The sequence below is a fragment of the Neovison vison genome, chromosome 4, assembly GCF_020171115.1.
Source record: "Neovison vison isolate M4711 chromosome 4, ASM_NN_V1, whole genome shotgun sequence".
Lineage (NCBI taxonomy): Eukaryota > Metazoa > Chordata > Mammalia > Carnivora > Mustelidae > Neogale > Neogale vison.
Window position 1 is genome coordinate 211,008,083 of NC_058094.1, and position 14,807 is coordinate 211,022,889.

At 56.4% G+C, this 14,807-nt stretch overlaps 1 protein-coding gene across 1 annotated transcript in view; it reads right to left on the reverse strand.

Annotated features, from left to right (window-relative positions):
* The window catches only part of PLXNA4 (plexin A4), a 426,564-nt gene that overhangs the window by 20,591 nt on the left and 391,166 nt on the right, over positions 1 to 14,807 (reverse strand). The window contains exons 25-28 of the mRNA XM_044246582.1: positions 13,577 to 13,736; positions 2,342 to 2,445; positions 1,711 to 1,810; positions 371 to 561 (exon numbers count right to left, since the gene is read on the reverse strand). Coding sequence (XP_044102517.1) covers positions 371 to 561; positions 1,711 to 1,810; positions 2,342 to 2,445; positions 13,577 to 13,736 — 555 coding nt within the window. The remainder of the gene's footprint in view (positions 1 to 370; positions 562 to 1,710; positions 1,811 to 2,341; positions 2,446 to 13,576; positions 13,737 to 14,807) is intronic.

The window sequence follows — 14,807 nt, forward strand, 5'->3', positions numbered from 1 at the left end:
AAGGAGACATTCTCTCGTGGGGTATGGTCAAAGAGCATAGACAGATGTGACTAGTGTCTCTATATCTGAGAACGGGCACAGAGAAGATGGACATGAAGCTTTAGCCTGCATCCCAGCAGTGATGCCTGGGTGGGGTCTGCTGGGGCACCGGAGGGCATTATAGCAAACCATATTGTTGGCAGAAGAAGGCCTCCTTAAGTCCAGTCATCAGCATGGTGAGGAGGGTTCTGAAGTTCTGTGCTGGCAGAGTCCCAGGGTAGAGTGGGTAACAGAGGGGTCCTAGCACAAACGCTAGCTACCTGCCAGCTCTGACCCTTCTGTGCAGTGATGAGGTTCCTTCCCCCTTCCCCACGTGTGTGAAGTCCCCTACCTTTGTGGCCAGGAGACGTGTCAGATAGATCTCAGACACCATCTTGCTCCCCCGGTCACCCTCCTTCTGGTCCCCGTGCTCGTGGTTCTTCACCAGATGCCACATCTTCACTCCGCTCTCCAGGTCGGGGGTGATCATGGGTGTGCGCGAGCGGAGGCTGTCGGGGCTGCCCGTGTGCCGCATCATGTTTTCTGCCAATGCAGTGACCCCGCGCGTGTGAGGCCGTCCTGTCACCCACAGCACACCCCCCCAACCCCCCTTGCAGCCATGGCCAGGGCTGTGTGATCCTTCCTGCAAGGACCTGGTGCCTTGCAAGCAACCATTCCCTAGAACTGGGATGCTTTCCCTGCCACCTCCAGGAAGCCCTCCAGGGATACCTCATCCACAGGGATTCCTCATGCTCTTGTACTTGCATCTCCCCAGCCCTTAATTACTCAATTTCTAAGAAAAGAAGCCTGTCTGTTGTTACACTGTTCCTTGTGAGAGCTCTGAGGTGACGTCTCAGGATGGGTTCCATGTGGCCAGTTAAGGAGGAACGTTAAGAGTGGGCAGCCCATTCCCTTCGTGACTGTCCACCAGCTGAGTAATCGCCTGTCACCTGCCTCCCGGCATCCTGTGTCTGGCCGGGGCCAGTCCTTCCCACGGGCTTGCCGACGCGTGGGTGTGGTGGGGTAGGGGTGGAGCAGGAAAGAGGAAGGTCCTACTGTGTGTAGGCACTGCTGGGTCTTCTACTTATTTTTCACCCTGATCCCATGAAGTCAGTAACTTTTCCATTCCCCGTCGTGCTGGGCAGACCAGGCCTTACAGTGGTCAGGCAGCTGGCCCAGAGCACACAGGTGGAGGCAGAATGGGGCTGCACTGGGGGCTCCCAACCCGCCTCCAGCACCCTCTCCCCCACCCGCTGCAGATCCACAGACCTGGGTCTGCACCTTCCCTCAACTGCCTCCTAACAGTGTGACCTTTACACGTTGCTTAGCTTCTGGGTGTCTGAGTTATAATTTGCTGATCTGCATAATAGGGGGAAATAATAATTATTTAATTCACTGATTATTATGAACATGACGTGCAATAATGAATATCACAAAAGTGAAAGCGCCGTGTAGACTATAAGGTGCTCGTGAAGGTTAGATTTTCTTCCTGTTTTCAAGGATGAAGGTCCCGTTCCTGCATCAGAATTCTAGAATGAGGAGATTCCTCCCCGCTCAGGCTCTCCCCAGTGATGGTGAGCTTGCCCGCCTCCCATCCAGGTCTCTGAAGCCTTTCAGCCATGCTGCTGTTGTGACCATCACCACGGCAGGCTTGGGCATCCTCTCTGCCCCGGTATGATTCAGAGAACTCACCATATTTACTCGCCGAGGTCCTGGAGACGGTGGAGTTGTTCACTGCATTGTAGGCTGTCACCTGTTTGGACACTAACGCCACCACAGAGCCATCTGGCACCTGCAGGAAGAAGGCTTCTAAGAGCCTGGGCACAGAGACTCTGCCACCTCAGGAAATAAGGACAATCAGAATTCACTTGGGTTTCAGGGCAGTCAGTGCTCACAGAGGACCGGGGGACTTTGGAGGCTGTTGGCTGGGCTTTGATGCCACGACAGACCTGAACACTGAGTAGTGACCTATGCCACAGGTCCCTCTTGGAGCAGCTCTGGCAAGAGCTCACCAGCACCCTCCTTCCCAATGCTTCCCTGGTAGGGTGCCCGGCCTCAAGCCCCAGGGAACATCCAAGAAAGGGCCTTTTCTCGGGGACTTGCCCACATCGGGCTGGAAGCACGCATGTTGAGATCCTGTCTCCAGAGAGGACAGGGTTTCCTGGCTGGGGGACATCAAGTTTCCCTGGGTCACTAAGGGATCAGAAGTGCTGGCCGAGAGGTGGACGGGCAGCTTGGTGTCCAGCCTCTGGGGGAGCCTGTTATTGAAGGCCCGAGACTTGGAGGGCTAGTGAGCCCCGCCCCTCCGGCATGGTCTCCCCACCTGGTAGTGGGCCAGGGTGTTTAGTCTCTTCCAGTCATTCTCAATTTTGGTGGTGATGTCTTCATCCTGCAGGATCATCCTCGCCCCGCTTCCTTGTCGCCACTCTGCAGGGAGAACAGTTGCATTTCAGGGAGGCCCTGGGGCCCTTCTTGCAGGGGTCCTGAGGGCCTCCGTGCAGGTAGCTGCCCTCTGCCATCTGGAGCACGCATCCAAGGACAGACAGGTGCTAGCAGATGCTCCCTGAGGAGCGGGGACAGGCTCTCAGTGCAGAGGGGCCCTGAGTCCCAGCTCTGGTCCTCATCCCAACAGACTATGGGACACAAGCGGGACAATACCATCTGTCCCTGTGAGTGGCCACATCGTGAGTAGATGCTTAGTAAGTACTGGCTGAGGGGAGAGGGCAGGTCAAAGCACTTAAGAAAGCGCTACGCAAACTTAAGGCGGCATGATCAGCACCACAGGCTCACTGGCTTGGTTGCAAGGTCTTGGAGCAAATGAGATCAAGCCTGCAGGTTGAGGCTCTGTGCACCCTGGTCCAGTTCTGGGGGCACGTCCTGCACCTGAAAGCTGGCAGGTCGGTCACCCTTGGCAGGGAGGCTGGGTGACCATGTGTGGAGAGGTCCGCAAAACCTGTTCTCGCGCCCAGGATCAGCTCTAGCCCTACAGAGTTGAGGTGGACGGCGGCATATTGCTATCTAGCCAATGCCCAATTATTTGATGCTGTAGGTATACAGTTCTAGCCAGACGGCCTGCTCAAGGACCCAGATGCCCACAGTGCAAAGGCTGTCTGCTGGAACCCACAAAGGAAACAGCAGACTATTTCTCATCAACCCCACTGCCGTCACCCCCCCCCCCCCCCCCCCCGTGGTCCCGGGTACTGGGTACCACACGGAGATGAAGACCTGCACTCTCCAGTCTTCACACGTATGCACATGGGGCCCCAGGTGCATGCCAGGCACACGCCAGCCCTCCAGTGCAGAGGCACGTGCACACCCACACACGCACATATGCTCACACACACACACCAGCGAAGAAAAACAGCCTTTTAAATTCAAATGTATTCACAGGCATCGCAGCCAGCAAGCCCCAAATCCGGCTTCCAGGCAATCCGTGCAGACTCCAGTACTTCTGAACCGTGCAGGAGCCCCAGGATTCACAGAGCGCAGTGGGGTGCTGGCCCGAGTCAGCCCACATGCTTGCCTCACCCCACCGTGTCTGTTCCTATGGTCTGTAATGACTCGATTCTGAATCTGCCCCCACCCATGCTAGTTCCCCTGCCCCCATAAGGCTGAGCGGTGGGCCCGAGATGGGCCACCTCGGTAGCACGGAGGGCCCCGATGCCTCCCTGCCTCGTCCCTTGGTAGTGCCAGTGCTGCTGATGGGAACCGGGCCCAGGAAGGGAGCTGCCTGCCCTGAGGAGCAGCAGAGTGGCTCCCAGCCCCCTAGTCCCGGCTCCAGGTCCCGGGCTTGCCTCTGTCTGGTTTAAAGCTTCCTGCGATGTCGGTCCGTCCCAAGAACAAAAACACACAGATACTGTGCGTGTTCCCTGCAGCGAAGGGGCCTCTCTCAGCCCACGGGGGCGGCCAGTCATTCAGCCCTGCAGGACGGCCTGGCTGGAATCGATCGCACTGATTAGGGCCTCAGGGCAGGTCAGGTAGGACATTAAAGGCACGAGGCCTCACTGCGGCACCAAGGCGGCAGTGTTGGGTTTATTGTGCTTTTTGCTTTTATTTTCACTTTCTGTAGGTATGTAGGGATGCAGGTGTTTGTGAGCGGTGGGATAAAAGACGTGGCCTGTCTGGCCGCTGGTTGGCAGCTGGTCTGTGGTACAGGCCGACTCCGGGTAAAGGCCATCCTGGGGCCAAGGAATACAGCAGCGGCATGTTGTGGCCCGGTCCCACAGCTGACCCTAAAATGCGAAGGCTCTTGGGTCCCTCCCGCTTGCTGGGTGAATAGCATCAGAGCCAGTAAGTCAGAGACTGCGTGGTGGGGGTAGTACAGAGAAAGCGTGGGGCACCACTCCCCACATGGGGGCTGGAGGAAAAGCAGGGCAAGAGCTCTGGATGTTACGCCCACTCGCTGGGCCCAAGGGAAAACGAAGTCTCCTCCACTGAAGTGGCTGTGGACTTTTTGCCGGGACTAGTTGCAGACCAGCTTTCTGGTTTACCAGCCACACCAGCACCGCTTGCTGTGGGAGTTGTAGCGCCTCTCAGTGGGATCAGAGCAAGCCACATAGCCTGCTGGACTGAGAAGTGACAGCTGGTGACTGATTTTGGAGCCCGGTGTCAGACTTCCCTGTTGTACAACTCCCATGAAATTGTGCAGTGCGCAGCCTGTGTGGCTGTACTCAGCAGCCTTAGTTCTGAGTCATGTCCAATAATTATGTAAGCCAGTGAAAATCAGTCTGTTTCTCTGTCCCCAACTGAAAAAAATAGGGCAGAGTATGGCCATGCTTCCCCCAGGGCAGTCAAGGAATGATGGCTTGTCCTTGGGAGTGCAAAAATTCGATGTTGCTAGACGCCTGCTGCAGTGTTGGTCCGGCACCAGGGACACAGCAAGTACTTGATGAGTATTTATTAAAGGAATAATGAATAAGTGAGGGAAGGAAGGAGAAGAGTGAGTGAGTGAGTGATGGTGGCCTATTTTCCAAGCAGTATAAGAGAATTTTCTGCTTGTATGTTGGTTCTCACAGTGCGCAGTCAGAGAGTAGCAGGCAGAGGTGAGCAGTGAACTTAATCTGTTAGCAACCTGGGCCAATGATCTGAACTCCTCAGACACACGACCAGGCACAGCCAGGGCCAGAAGGGAAGTTGTCTTACATTATCGTCTCTCATCCTTCCAATTTCATGACCAGGAAATAAAAGAAACAGGTTGAGAAGACAGATGCAGAGGTCCCCACCCCCAGGCCACTGTTCCTTCTGATAACCAGCTGAGTTCTGTTCCCCGGGGCACTCACTGGGCTCCTTCTCTGGGCAGGACACTGGACGAGGTCACCTGGAGACAGTGACACAGAGGAACAGAACTCCCCCTCCCCAGTGCTCTAGGTGTTCCCCGAACATGGACATGGCTCTGGGCCCAGCAGCATGGCACCCGTCACATCGATGGGTCAGCCAAGGGTCAGGATGTGGGGGAGGGTGTGAGCTGGCAGGCCTGGAGCCCTGAGTTGCAATCCCCACAAGTCAGGAATATTCCCCCAGGTACCAAGATGGAGATAGTGAGCTGGGGTCAAGGAGGAGAATTCTTAGGCCCCCGCTTTCAGGTTTCTGGAGCCTGGTACTCTCGGCCGTGATCGTATAGTGGTTAGTACTCTGCGTTGTGGAGCCTGGTACTCTCATTGCCTCATACAGAAACATTGAGTTTGCTCTTCTTCCTGAAATATGAGAAGGGCCAGCAGCTGTTGGCAGCCCCAGCCTTGGGCCCTGCAGGGAGAAAGCAAGGCCATGGGGTGTTTGCTGAGCGGACCCCGGGGGGAGCACGCACAGTGTAGCAGGAAGGCACGGGGTTCCTGGCACTGGATAATTGGAATGAGCTAACACGGCGACTCACCCCCGAAACTCACTCTTCTCTGCCAGGTCCTCAGTGTGACCTGCTGGCCTGAATACACTTCTGCTTCTGAGTTACACTTTCCTTCCTTTCCTGAAACCCCTCAACTGGACCAGCTATGGGCTCTGTTCTCCACAGACTCATCATGGCATGTCTCAGGAAAATCAAAATAGTGGACATGGGCTCAGCTTTCTGGAATGCTCTGGCTCTGCTTCGTGACCTTGGCTTGCCAGGGGCATGAGCCTGGGAGTTCTGCTGAGCCATGCCAGGACCAAGAAGGGACAAGGTCAAGGCCCAAAGTGTCTGACTTCTCCCTGTCTTGGAAGCCATCCATCCTTCACAGGGCATCTCTGGCTTCTGGAAATCTCGTCCCTGCTGGACAGGAGGAACCTAAGAGCAGGTTGGACTGGATCAAGGTCAGGCAGACCTGCCACCTTCAGATCTGAAGGACAGTGGCCTCGTCCCCTTGGCGGTGTGTGCGGCTGTTCAGTCAGCCCAGGAGGCCCCTGAGCAAGGGCATATCTCATTTTGCACTCTGTGTGCTGCTGCATATTCAACATACGCTTACTTTTAATGACAGTAATGAAAATCAATAGAACCCAGCTTCCCAATCCCAAGTTCAGCAACCCCTTCACCAGATAGGCTCATTCTGTCTTGCCTATAAAAACAGCACTAAAAATATCCCTCTTCTGTGTCCACACCTTGCTATATATGTGTGAGGTGACCCCACTAGAGCAGCTGAGGGGTGATGTGACAGCCAGTGTCCTCTAGGTGAAAGCCCAGCCTCCAGACAGCTTCGCCTGCCCTTGGGGGCACAGAGAGAGATTAGAAACTACCTCCAGGCACCAAATGATGGGGGACGCTGAGCTCAGGGACGGCCCCAGAGAATCCCGAGACAAGGCATGTGCTGGTCCAGGACATCTAGGTGGTCCCCGTGTGGAAAATCCAGATCCAGAAAATCCCAGAGCCTCGTGACACACTCACTCATTCCAGCACTGTCTGCCCAGCACCCACCGTGTGCCAGGCCCTGGGCCAGCAGCCCATGGTACCTACACCTAGCTCTTGAAGGGATCCCTCGCTGGAGGGCTGGGAGGGAGCATGCAGAATCACGGGCCCAGGGTCAGGGCTGCATGCGGGGGAGAATGAGCAATGTCCGTGGGCAGTGGTGCAGGGATGGCCGTGGGGCTGAGGGTTGAGGGACAAGGTGGGCAGGTATGATGCTTCGGGGGTCCAGAGGCACCACGTACGTGGATCCGTGAGTGTGCCTCAGAGTAGGAGGCAGCAGAAAGGAGAGGCTGGACAGGACGTGCAAGTCAGAAGTTGGCAGGCTAAGGCATCTGGCAGTGAGCTGCGGGCCAGGGAGATGGGGTGGCTGAGAAGGAGGGAGTTCTTGAGGGACATGGAGGTTGGGATGGCTGCCTTTGGCCAAGGCAGTGGGGGCTGGGGTGTAGACGTAGGGGGTGTTCGGGAGGTAGGCTACACACTGCTTGGAAATTCTCTGGGAAGAAGAGACGGGAACACCACGGCATGTCCCACAAGTTTCAAGAAGGTGGCTGAGGGATGAGCTAGAAGCTAGAGCATAGAGGAGGGGGGCCTTCATCTGCAGGACAGCCCTAGAAGGAGGCCCGGACCCCAAGCACATCCCTGGCCTGGCTCCTGGAAGGTCCCCTACGACCCAGCTGGCACTATGCTGAGAAGCAGCTCTCCCTGGGACGCAAGCCTGCAAGAGCTCGGGCCCTTGTGGCATGGGGCTGTGGCGAGGGCACGGGCACACGTATGCACACATGCACACGCACATCCACACACTCCTAGATATATGCGCACACATATTCACGTGTGCACTTCATTTTACCTTAAGGTGGGGACTCAAAGTTTGCAACCACCGCTCCCTCCTTCCATTCTCTCTAACAGCCCTTGTCCTCAGACCCGTCACCGAAGCTTTGGGAAGCACTGACCTGGACAGGCAAGGGAGGCGGGACAGGCTCACCAGCCTGAGTGGTCCTGGCTGAGCCAGCCCTCCTGATCCACAAGAGACCGTCCAGATGCCTGTACTTCGCCCCAGGCCGCCTTGCCCCAACCGGGGAGCCACAGGCAGGCTCTCACCGGGGGCAAATGTCAACCCTGCCCAGCGCCTGCTCAACTCCCCCAAGACAGGATCCTGAGCAGAGGGCTGGAGGAGGAGACTTGAGGACTGCTGGACACATGTCGACAGGTGAGCCCCAAGGAGAAGCCCAGCAGGGAGCCCCGGGACCCTCAACAGCCAACTACTCGGCAGTGTGGGGAGCATGCATCAGAGCAGAATGGGGAGGAGGCGTGACAAGGTCAGAGTGTCACTGCCAGCAAGGTTGGAAGATTGACCTGAGGGTGGAAGGGGGTACTGTCCAAATATGTTTTGTTAAAAAAAAATAGTATTTTAGTTATTGTGAGAGCAAGTTGTAAAATAGGAAATAACCGAACTATGAAACGTGATGCTCCAGAAAGAAATTCCCAGGTGGGACTGTGCCACCTGCGCTCAAGGTTCCAAGTCTCCAGAAACCAGAAAGCGTGCGGCTCTGGCTAGTTATTGCTTTTGGGGGAAAGTCTGTGGGTGCTGCAGGCAAAAGACGACTGGGTTCTGCTCCTCGATTAAGGAGATGAGCTAAAGCTTAATGGATATTCTTGAGTATGGGACACAGAAGTTCTGGGGTCCCTCCAGCTGGGCTCTGCTGTGCAGTGTCAAAGAAGAGTGAAGAAGGCAGGTGGTGGGCACCAGAGAGGGGGAAAGGTGACCCTGGGATTCCGACGCACAGCACCAAGAGGGAGTGGCTAGCTCTGATCTCTCTCTCCCAGCTCCTGCCTCGCAGCCCTGTGCCCTGCTCCAGAGTCCGAGCACAAAGGACAGACACATTCACAATCCAATTTGTTACACGTCCACCTTCCGGGGAGTGAGGGAGGTGAAAGAAGAAAGAAAAAAAAAAATCCCATTATCTTTATCTGTCCTTCCCATCAGGTGCAGCGGAAAATGCAAACTGGGGAGACAGTGGCTGTGAACTCTTTATATTTCCCTTGGAAGATAGTGTATCTTTTTACTGCATGCAGAAATTACTTGTTTGCGGGGGGGAGGAATATATATATATATATATATCCATTCAGCATGACTTGAACCCTGAACGGCAAGACGGAGCGGGTAGTGGAGTTCCGGGGCTATTGAGAGAGCATTTGCCTTAAACCAGAGGAATCTCGGAAGGTCAAGGCCCATGGGGAGAGACTGTACAGGGAGGACATGGGTGTTCTCTCCACCTTCCTGCTGTGTGACCGGGGCCCACGCGCTGTGCCTCTCTGAGTGGCCGATTCTCCTGTGCAGTGGAGTAGACCAGCATCAGTGATGCCCACTTTGCTGAGTGCCCTGGCTCAGAGGGAGGGGGGTCCTGCCTTCTGGGGCTGTGCAAAGAGATGAGGAACTCGTCGAGCTCCCACTGGCACCCCCTGTACGATGTATCGGTTAGAATTTAGTGCTGCAGGGGTTACTCAGATCAGACCCAATAATGGCAGGTAGAAAGGGACATAAATGGGGTGAGGACAGCCTCGTGTATAAAAGAGTGGGGCACCATGGCCACTGTGCTTTGAGAGCTCCCAAGGTTCTCCCTGACCTGACACTGCCCCCAAAGCGTGCCTGGTGGTGCCTCTCCTTCCCTAGATTCCAACAGACTGAAAGGAAGGCAGACCTAGTGTCCTTCACTTGGGCTCCTGTGCGGGTTCATTTGATGTGTCAAGTTGACTGGAGTTAGGCATCCAGTTATGTGCTCAGACATTGTTCTGGATGTTTCTGTGGGGTTGTTTTTAGATGAGATTAACACTTCGATCGGAAAGCGAATTGCCCTCCATAATGTAGGTGGGCTTCATCTAGTGAGTTGAAGGCCTGAAGAGAAGACTGACCTCCCCTGAGCCAGAGGGAATTCTGCCTGCAGAAGCCTTTGGACTTGACCTGCAACACAGGCTCCTTCCTGGGTCTCCAGCCTGCCAGCCTACTTTGGAGGTTTTGAGCTTGGCCAGCCCCCTTGCCAGAGATGGAATGTGTCCCACCAGAATTCTTATGTTGAAACCCTAACCCCCAACGTGATGGGATTTGGGGGTGGGGTCTTTGTGACATCAAAGGACATGAGTGGGGAGCCCTCCTGAATGGAGTTAGCGGCTATAGGAGGGGCCCCAGAAAGCTCCCTTATTCCTTCTACAGGTGAGGACTCGGGAAGAAGGCACCACCTGTGAACCAGGAAATAGTCTTCACCGGACACTGAACTTGATCTTGGACTTGCCAGACTGGAACGGTGAGGAAAATTTCTGTGCAGTCCACGGTATGGCGCTACAGCAGCCCAAACGGACTACAACTCTGGAATCACGAGAGCAATTCCTTAAATCTCGTGCACGTTCTACTAGTTGTGTCTCTAGAGAACCCTGACTGATACCTTCCCCATCGTGGTGGCTTAATGCCTGTGAAAGTCTGGTGAAAGCGTGGATGGAGGTGAGCTAGGGAGGGGAGAGGACTGCAGTCTGAGGCACCATGGGTAGAAGTGTCTGGAATGAGGGGCCAGGCCGGGCCAGGGCCACGGTGATGATGAAAGGCAGAAAGAGGTGTTTGGGGCTGGATTTACTTAGGACCGTTACTGGGGTGGCTTAAAATATCTTTGCTCCCTTCTGAGTTGTTGTGGGACAAGTGTCCTCACCTTGCCAGGGGCCAGCATCAGGAGGGGGAAGGCGTGTGGCCAGTGCCCCCAGCTAGGGGAGTGGGGAATGAGAGGAGGATGCCTGGCTATCTTGCCTCTGGCCCAGGCATGCGGCTGAGTCCTTTCTGGGCCGGTGGGCTTCGTGTTCTGTCCCTTTGGCATAGCTTAATTTTTGATAATAATCACACCTTACATTTGTAAATTGCTTTTAGGCTTTTAAAGCACTATCACCTACATGATGGGAAAAACTTGCCTGGCCTCTCTCTCCCCTTGGGGGCCACGAGGCGGAGTTGAATCATGTGGAAAAAGCATTTGGGTCTCAGAGGAGGCCCCTTTCCTTGTTACGCAATCTGGCTTTGGTAGAAAGAAGGCGGGAGCTTTCCGGGCAGCTCCAAGACTTGGATCTAATAGAACAAGGACATTCCTTCGAAGAGGACCCACCACGAGAGGCCTTTATAAAGAGTTCCGCATAGCGCTCCCTCCCCAGTAGGCTCCCCACTTATCTGTCCCTGCGGCTGGAGGCTCGTCCCTCCAGGATAGCCCCTGAGCCCTCCCCAGCAGCACCTCTGCTGGGACAGGTGCCCCGTGGTCTCTTGGGACCTGAATTGTGGGCAGCTGTGGTGGCCAGTGGGTCATGGGACATGCTACCTCGCTGGGAGGCAGGGGGCCTCTCCCTGGCCAGAGCAGCCGTTTAGCCCGACCCTCGGGGCAGGGTCGGGGGCGGAGGCAGGGAGTAGCAGGGAGGCTGCTCTGAGGCTGCCCCTTCTCCACGGCAAATGGTTCACCCCTACGGCCACGGGGTGCTTTCCATCTTCATTCAGCATCTGCTGTGCTGGGCTTGCACCCCTAGACCTTTGAAGGGAGCAGTTTTCTAAAGCTAGAAGCAGCTCCTTCCCCTCCCAAGCTCAGGGTATGCAGATCCCAGGCGGCAGGTGCTGGCCACGGAGTTGCTCCAGGAAATCAAGCAGGTGCGGAGGGTGCGGTCCCTGGATCTGCTTCCAGAGGGAGCCCCCTAGCCTGGGGTTGAGAAGACACGGGAGAACGCGGGTCCCGCCGTTCCTCACAGCCAGGCCACCCCAGGAGGGAATGTTCTTCACCACCCAACTGCCCTTTTCTGGTCAGGAAGAGAAGGCATTCCTGTGCGAAAACTCCATCTCCGTGCTTCCGGTGGAGGCTTACGAGGCCACATGCCGCTCTCCCTCAGGCAAGTCACCCCATTCCCGGGCAAGAAACAACGATCTGATAGGCTCCTGCACCCAGGAGCTTATCCTGTGTTCCAGCACCGTCTTTCCAAACTCACCTTCCAGCATGAAGGCTTTTCTAGTGGCTGCTCCTCTGGGCCCCACTGTGCCGGCTTGTCTGCCCGCCCCTCCCCCCGCCCACTGAGCAGATAAGGACACCTAGAAGCCGAGCGTGCACGCGGACGGATGTGGGTCCCACATGGAGAAAGAAGGACCGGTGGGAGCTCCCTGGCCACGGGCGGGAACTCAGCTCTCCCCGGGACACCCGTTATGGAACAACCCCCTTCACTGTTTGGCGGGGGGGCGATGTGGCAGCCTTGCTTCCTGGAAGCCGGGTGGGTCCCTACCTGCTCTTCTGTAATAGGAGGCTCCCCCTGTCAGTCTGTGGGATCTCCCTGGCAGCAGAGTGACCGCACACAAGCTTTCGCTCCCTCCATAGGGCCCAGAGCTCTGGGTCGCGCAGGGGGACACGCTCGCCCGCACACCACCACCCCTGGCTCTCGGGCTCTCGCATAGGCCTCCTCCCTGTCCCTGAAGCAGCAGGCGAGGGCTGCCTCCCAGGTAAAGGGGAGCACGAGCTCGCCCAGTCTCTCTCCCTGGGCATCCGAGCCCTGGGCCTGGTGCCGAACACAGCCCACGGGGGGCCGAGCAAGAGGATGGGGGTTAAAGGAAGCACAAAGCGTTGAGGTGGGTTAGCAGAACTCCCCGATCCTGAGTCTTCAGGCATGAGAATTTGGGGGGAAGTGGGTGGCGCAGCAAGAGGGGCTGAAGATTCGCTCTGGATGTTAGAAAACAGGGTAGACACCCTCTGTCTTGGACAGCTTAACTGAAGGCAGCTTAGAGGCCAGAGGGTTGGTTGAGTTAGGGGCTCCTGGACATCCTCCTACCAGTCCTTTGCCACAAATCTCCAGACACAGGCACATACACATCGATGCCTTTCTCTCCATGCCCCAGATCAACAAACAGACACAGGCCATCTCCTCCCCAGCGTTCCTCTCCCAAGCCGTAATGACAGCGGCCAAGGCTAACTGAGTATGCGCTACAGACCAGGCACCGCATCGAGAGGTTTTTACACGCCTCATCTCAGTTCCTTCTTACAGGGAGGTGCACACTAGGATTGTCACTGTTGGAGTAGTAGAGAACCGAAGGCACGAAAGGGTAAGTACCTGGACCCAAGTCACACAGCTGGGACTTCGCGGTGTCAGGACTCCAGTCCAGGAGTCACGCCGAACCACCACGCCACGCTGCCTCTCTTCAGCCCCGGCCCCTCTGCAGCTCGGAACTCCCCACCAGGATTTCCCCAGGACAACGTCTCATTAAACGCTCAGGCCAAACTTCCCCGGATCCAAGTACAGCGGGCCCTAAGTGGCGTGCCCTTGTTTATATAAGCTATGTGATCTATTCAGGGAACCTTCAAATAAAATGTCGTCCTGCTCCCCAGCAGGCTGTCATCTCTCATTTCTCTCTCTTCTTTCTCTCCATCCTCCATCACTGACCCAGATCCCTCCTGCCTTGGTAGTCAGCAAAAATGACAGGCACAGAACAGAGGAGAAGGGAAAAGCCCGGGGGCTAACAATGGCGGTGGCGGGACTTTGGACCACACAGACGCAGCCTGAATCCCCTTCACAACGGATAGGACACCGCTTGGCTACTCCAAACCCCCCCCGGGGTGGTGGTGCTGCCGGGAGACGTAGTCGCCTCTCTGCCTAGTGCTCAGTGCTAGGGTACCCCTGGCTGGGCAGCCTACTCACCCAGGTCCATGTCTGCAGCCTTGGGCCGGTGCGAGCAGGGCACATTCTTAAAGATGGCGTCCAGAATCTTCTCCTTGACCTGAGTAATGGTGTCGCAGTTGAGGATCTTCACGGGGACCTCGGGGCTGTTGGCATTGTCTGGGTTGACACAGCTCAGGACCTGGAGGAAGGGGAGGCAGAAATGTGGAGGGGAGGGCAGCAGGGGGAGCGGAGCCCCAGGCGCCTTCTGGACACCGAGGCCAACACGCACTCTCTCTCTCACGTGCACACCACGTGCACACATGGCGCCTTCTCTGCAGCATGCCCAGACCTGTGCCCACCTCTGGGCCCCCACCTTCCGCGTGTGTCGGTCCTTTCTCCCTGTCACTCCCTCCCCCCGCCCCCACATGCACGCGGGAACGTGAATCTGGTTCCTTGCTCAAGAGATTTCGTAAGCTTCGATTTTTGTGAGGGTTCTGGGCCGATGGGAGGTTGGAGAATCTGTAAGAAGCTTCGTGTGTTCTTTAAAAATAAAAAGGTGCCGGTTCAGGCCACTGGAGATGCCTTCCTGACTCTGAGCCTGGAACCTCGTGTTCGGAGAGGAGGCCGCCCTGGCTCAGGGCCTCCGTGTCTCTTTTTGGAGCTAGTCAGAAAAATGAAGGCTCTGCTTAAAGCACCAAGTGATATTTTTTTTTTCCTTGAAAAAGTTCTGGGCTGTTTCCCAAGGCTTCTCTTCCCTCGCTGTTCTCAGGGAGGGCTCCGTCTACATGGATAGGACAGGGTGGGATGCTGTGGGGACCACGGTGGGGCACACCGCTCCCACACCCTCTCTGCTCTGCTGCCTGAGCCCTCCTCGCCTTCCTCCCTGATCTCTCCCTGCACCCCCCCCCCCACCGCAGGCCTGCAGACGCAGAGCCAGCTTCCCCCGCCAACCCCCACTCCACGTGGGGGCAATCAGAACCCTGGCCCCTGGACGCCTGCCTTTCATTAGCAGCCAGAGTGCTGCGAGCTCACAGGGCAACATGCTTCTTCCATTAAGCAGGGAAAAAAACCTCCTAAATCTGTAAAACCAAACTCTCACCCTCAAAATGTCCTAAACTGGAAACAATGGTGGAAGGAACTCCGGACCACAGGTCCCTTCGGAGTGCCCTCTCCCAGCTGGTCCTTCTACAGCCTTCCCGGCCCCTCGCTGCCCCATCCGTGGCCAAAGCACGGCCTGCCACTTCGTGCCGCCCTGGGCTCAGCTTCCCCC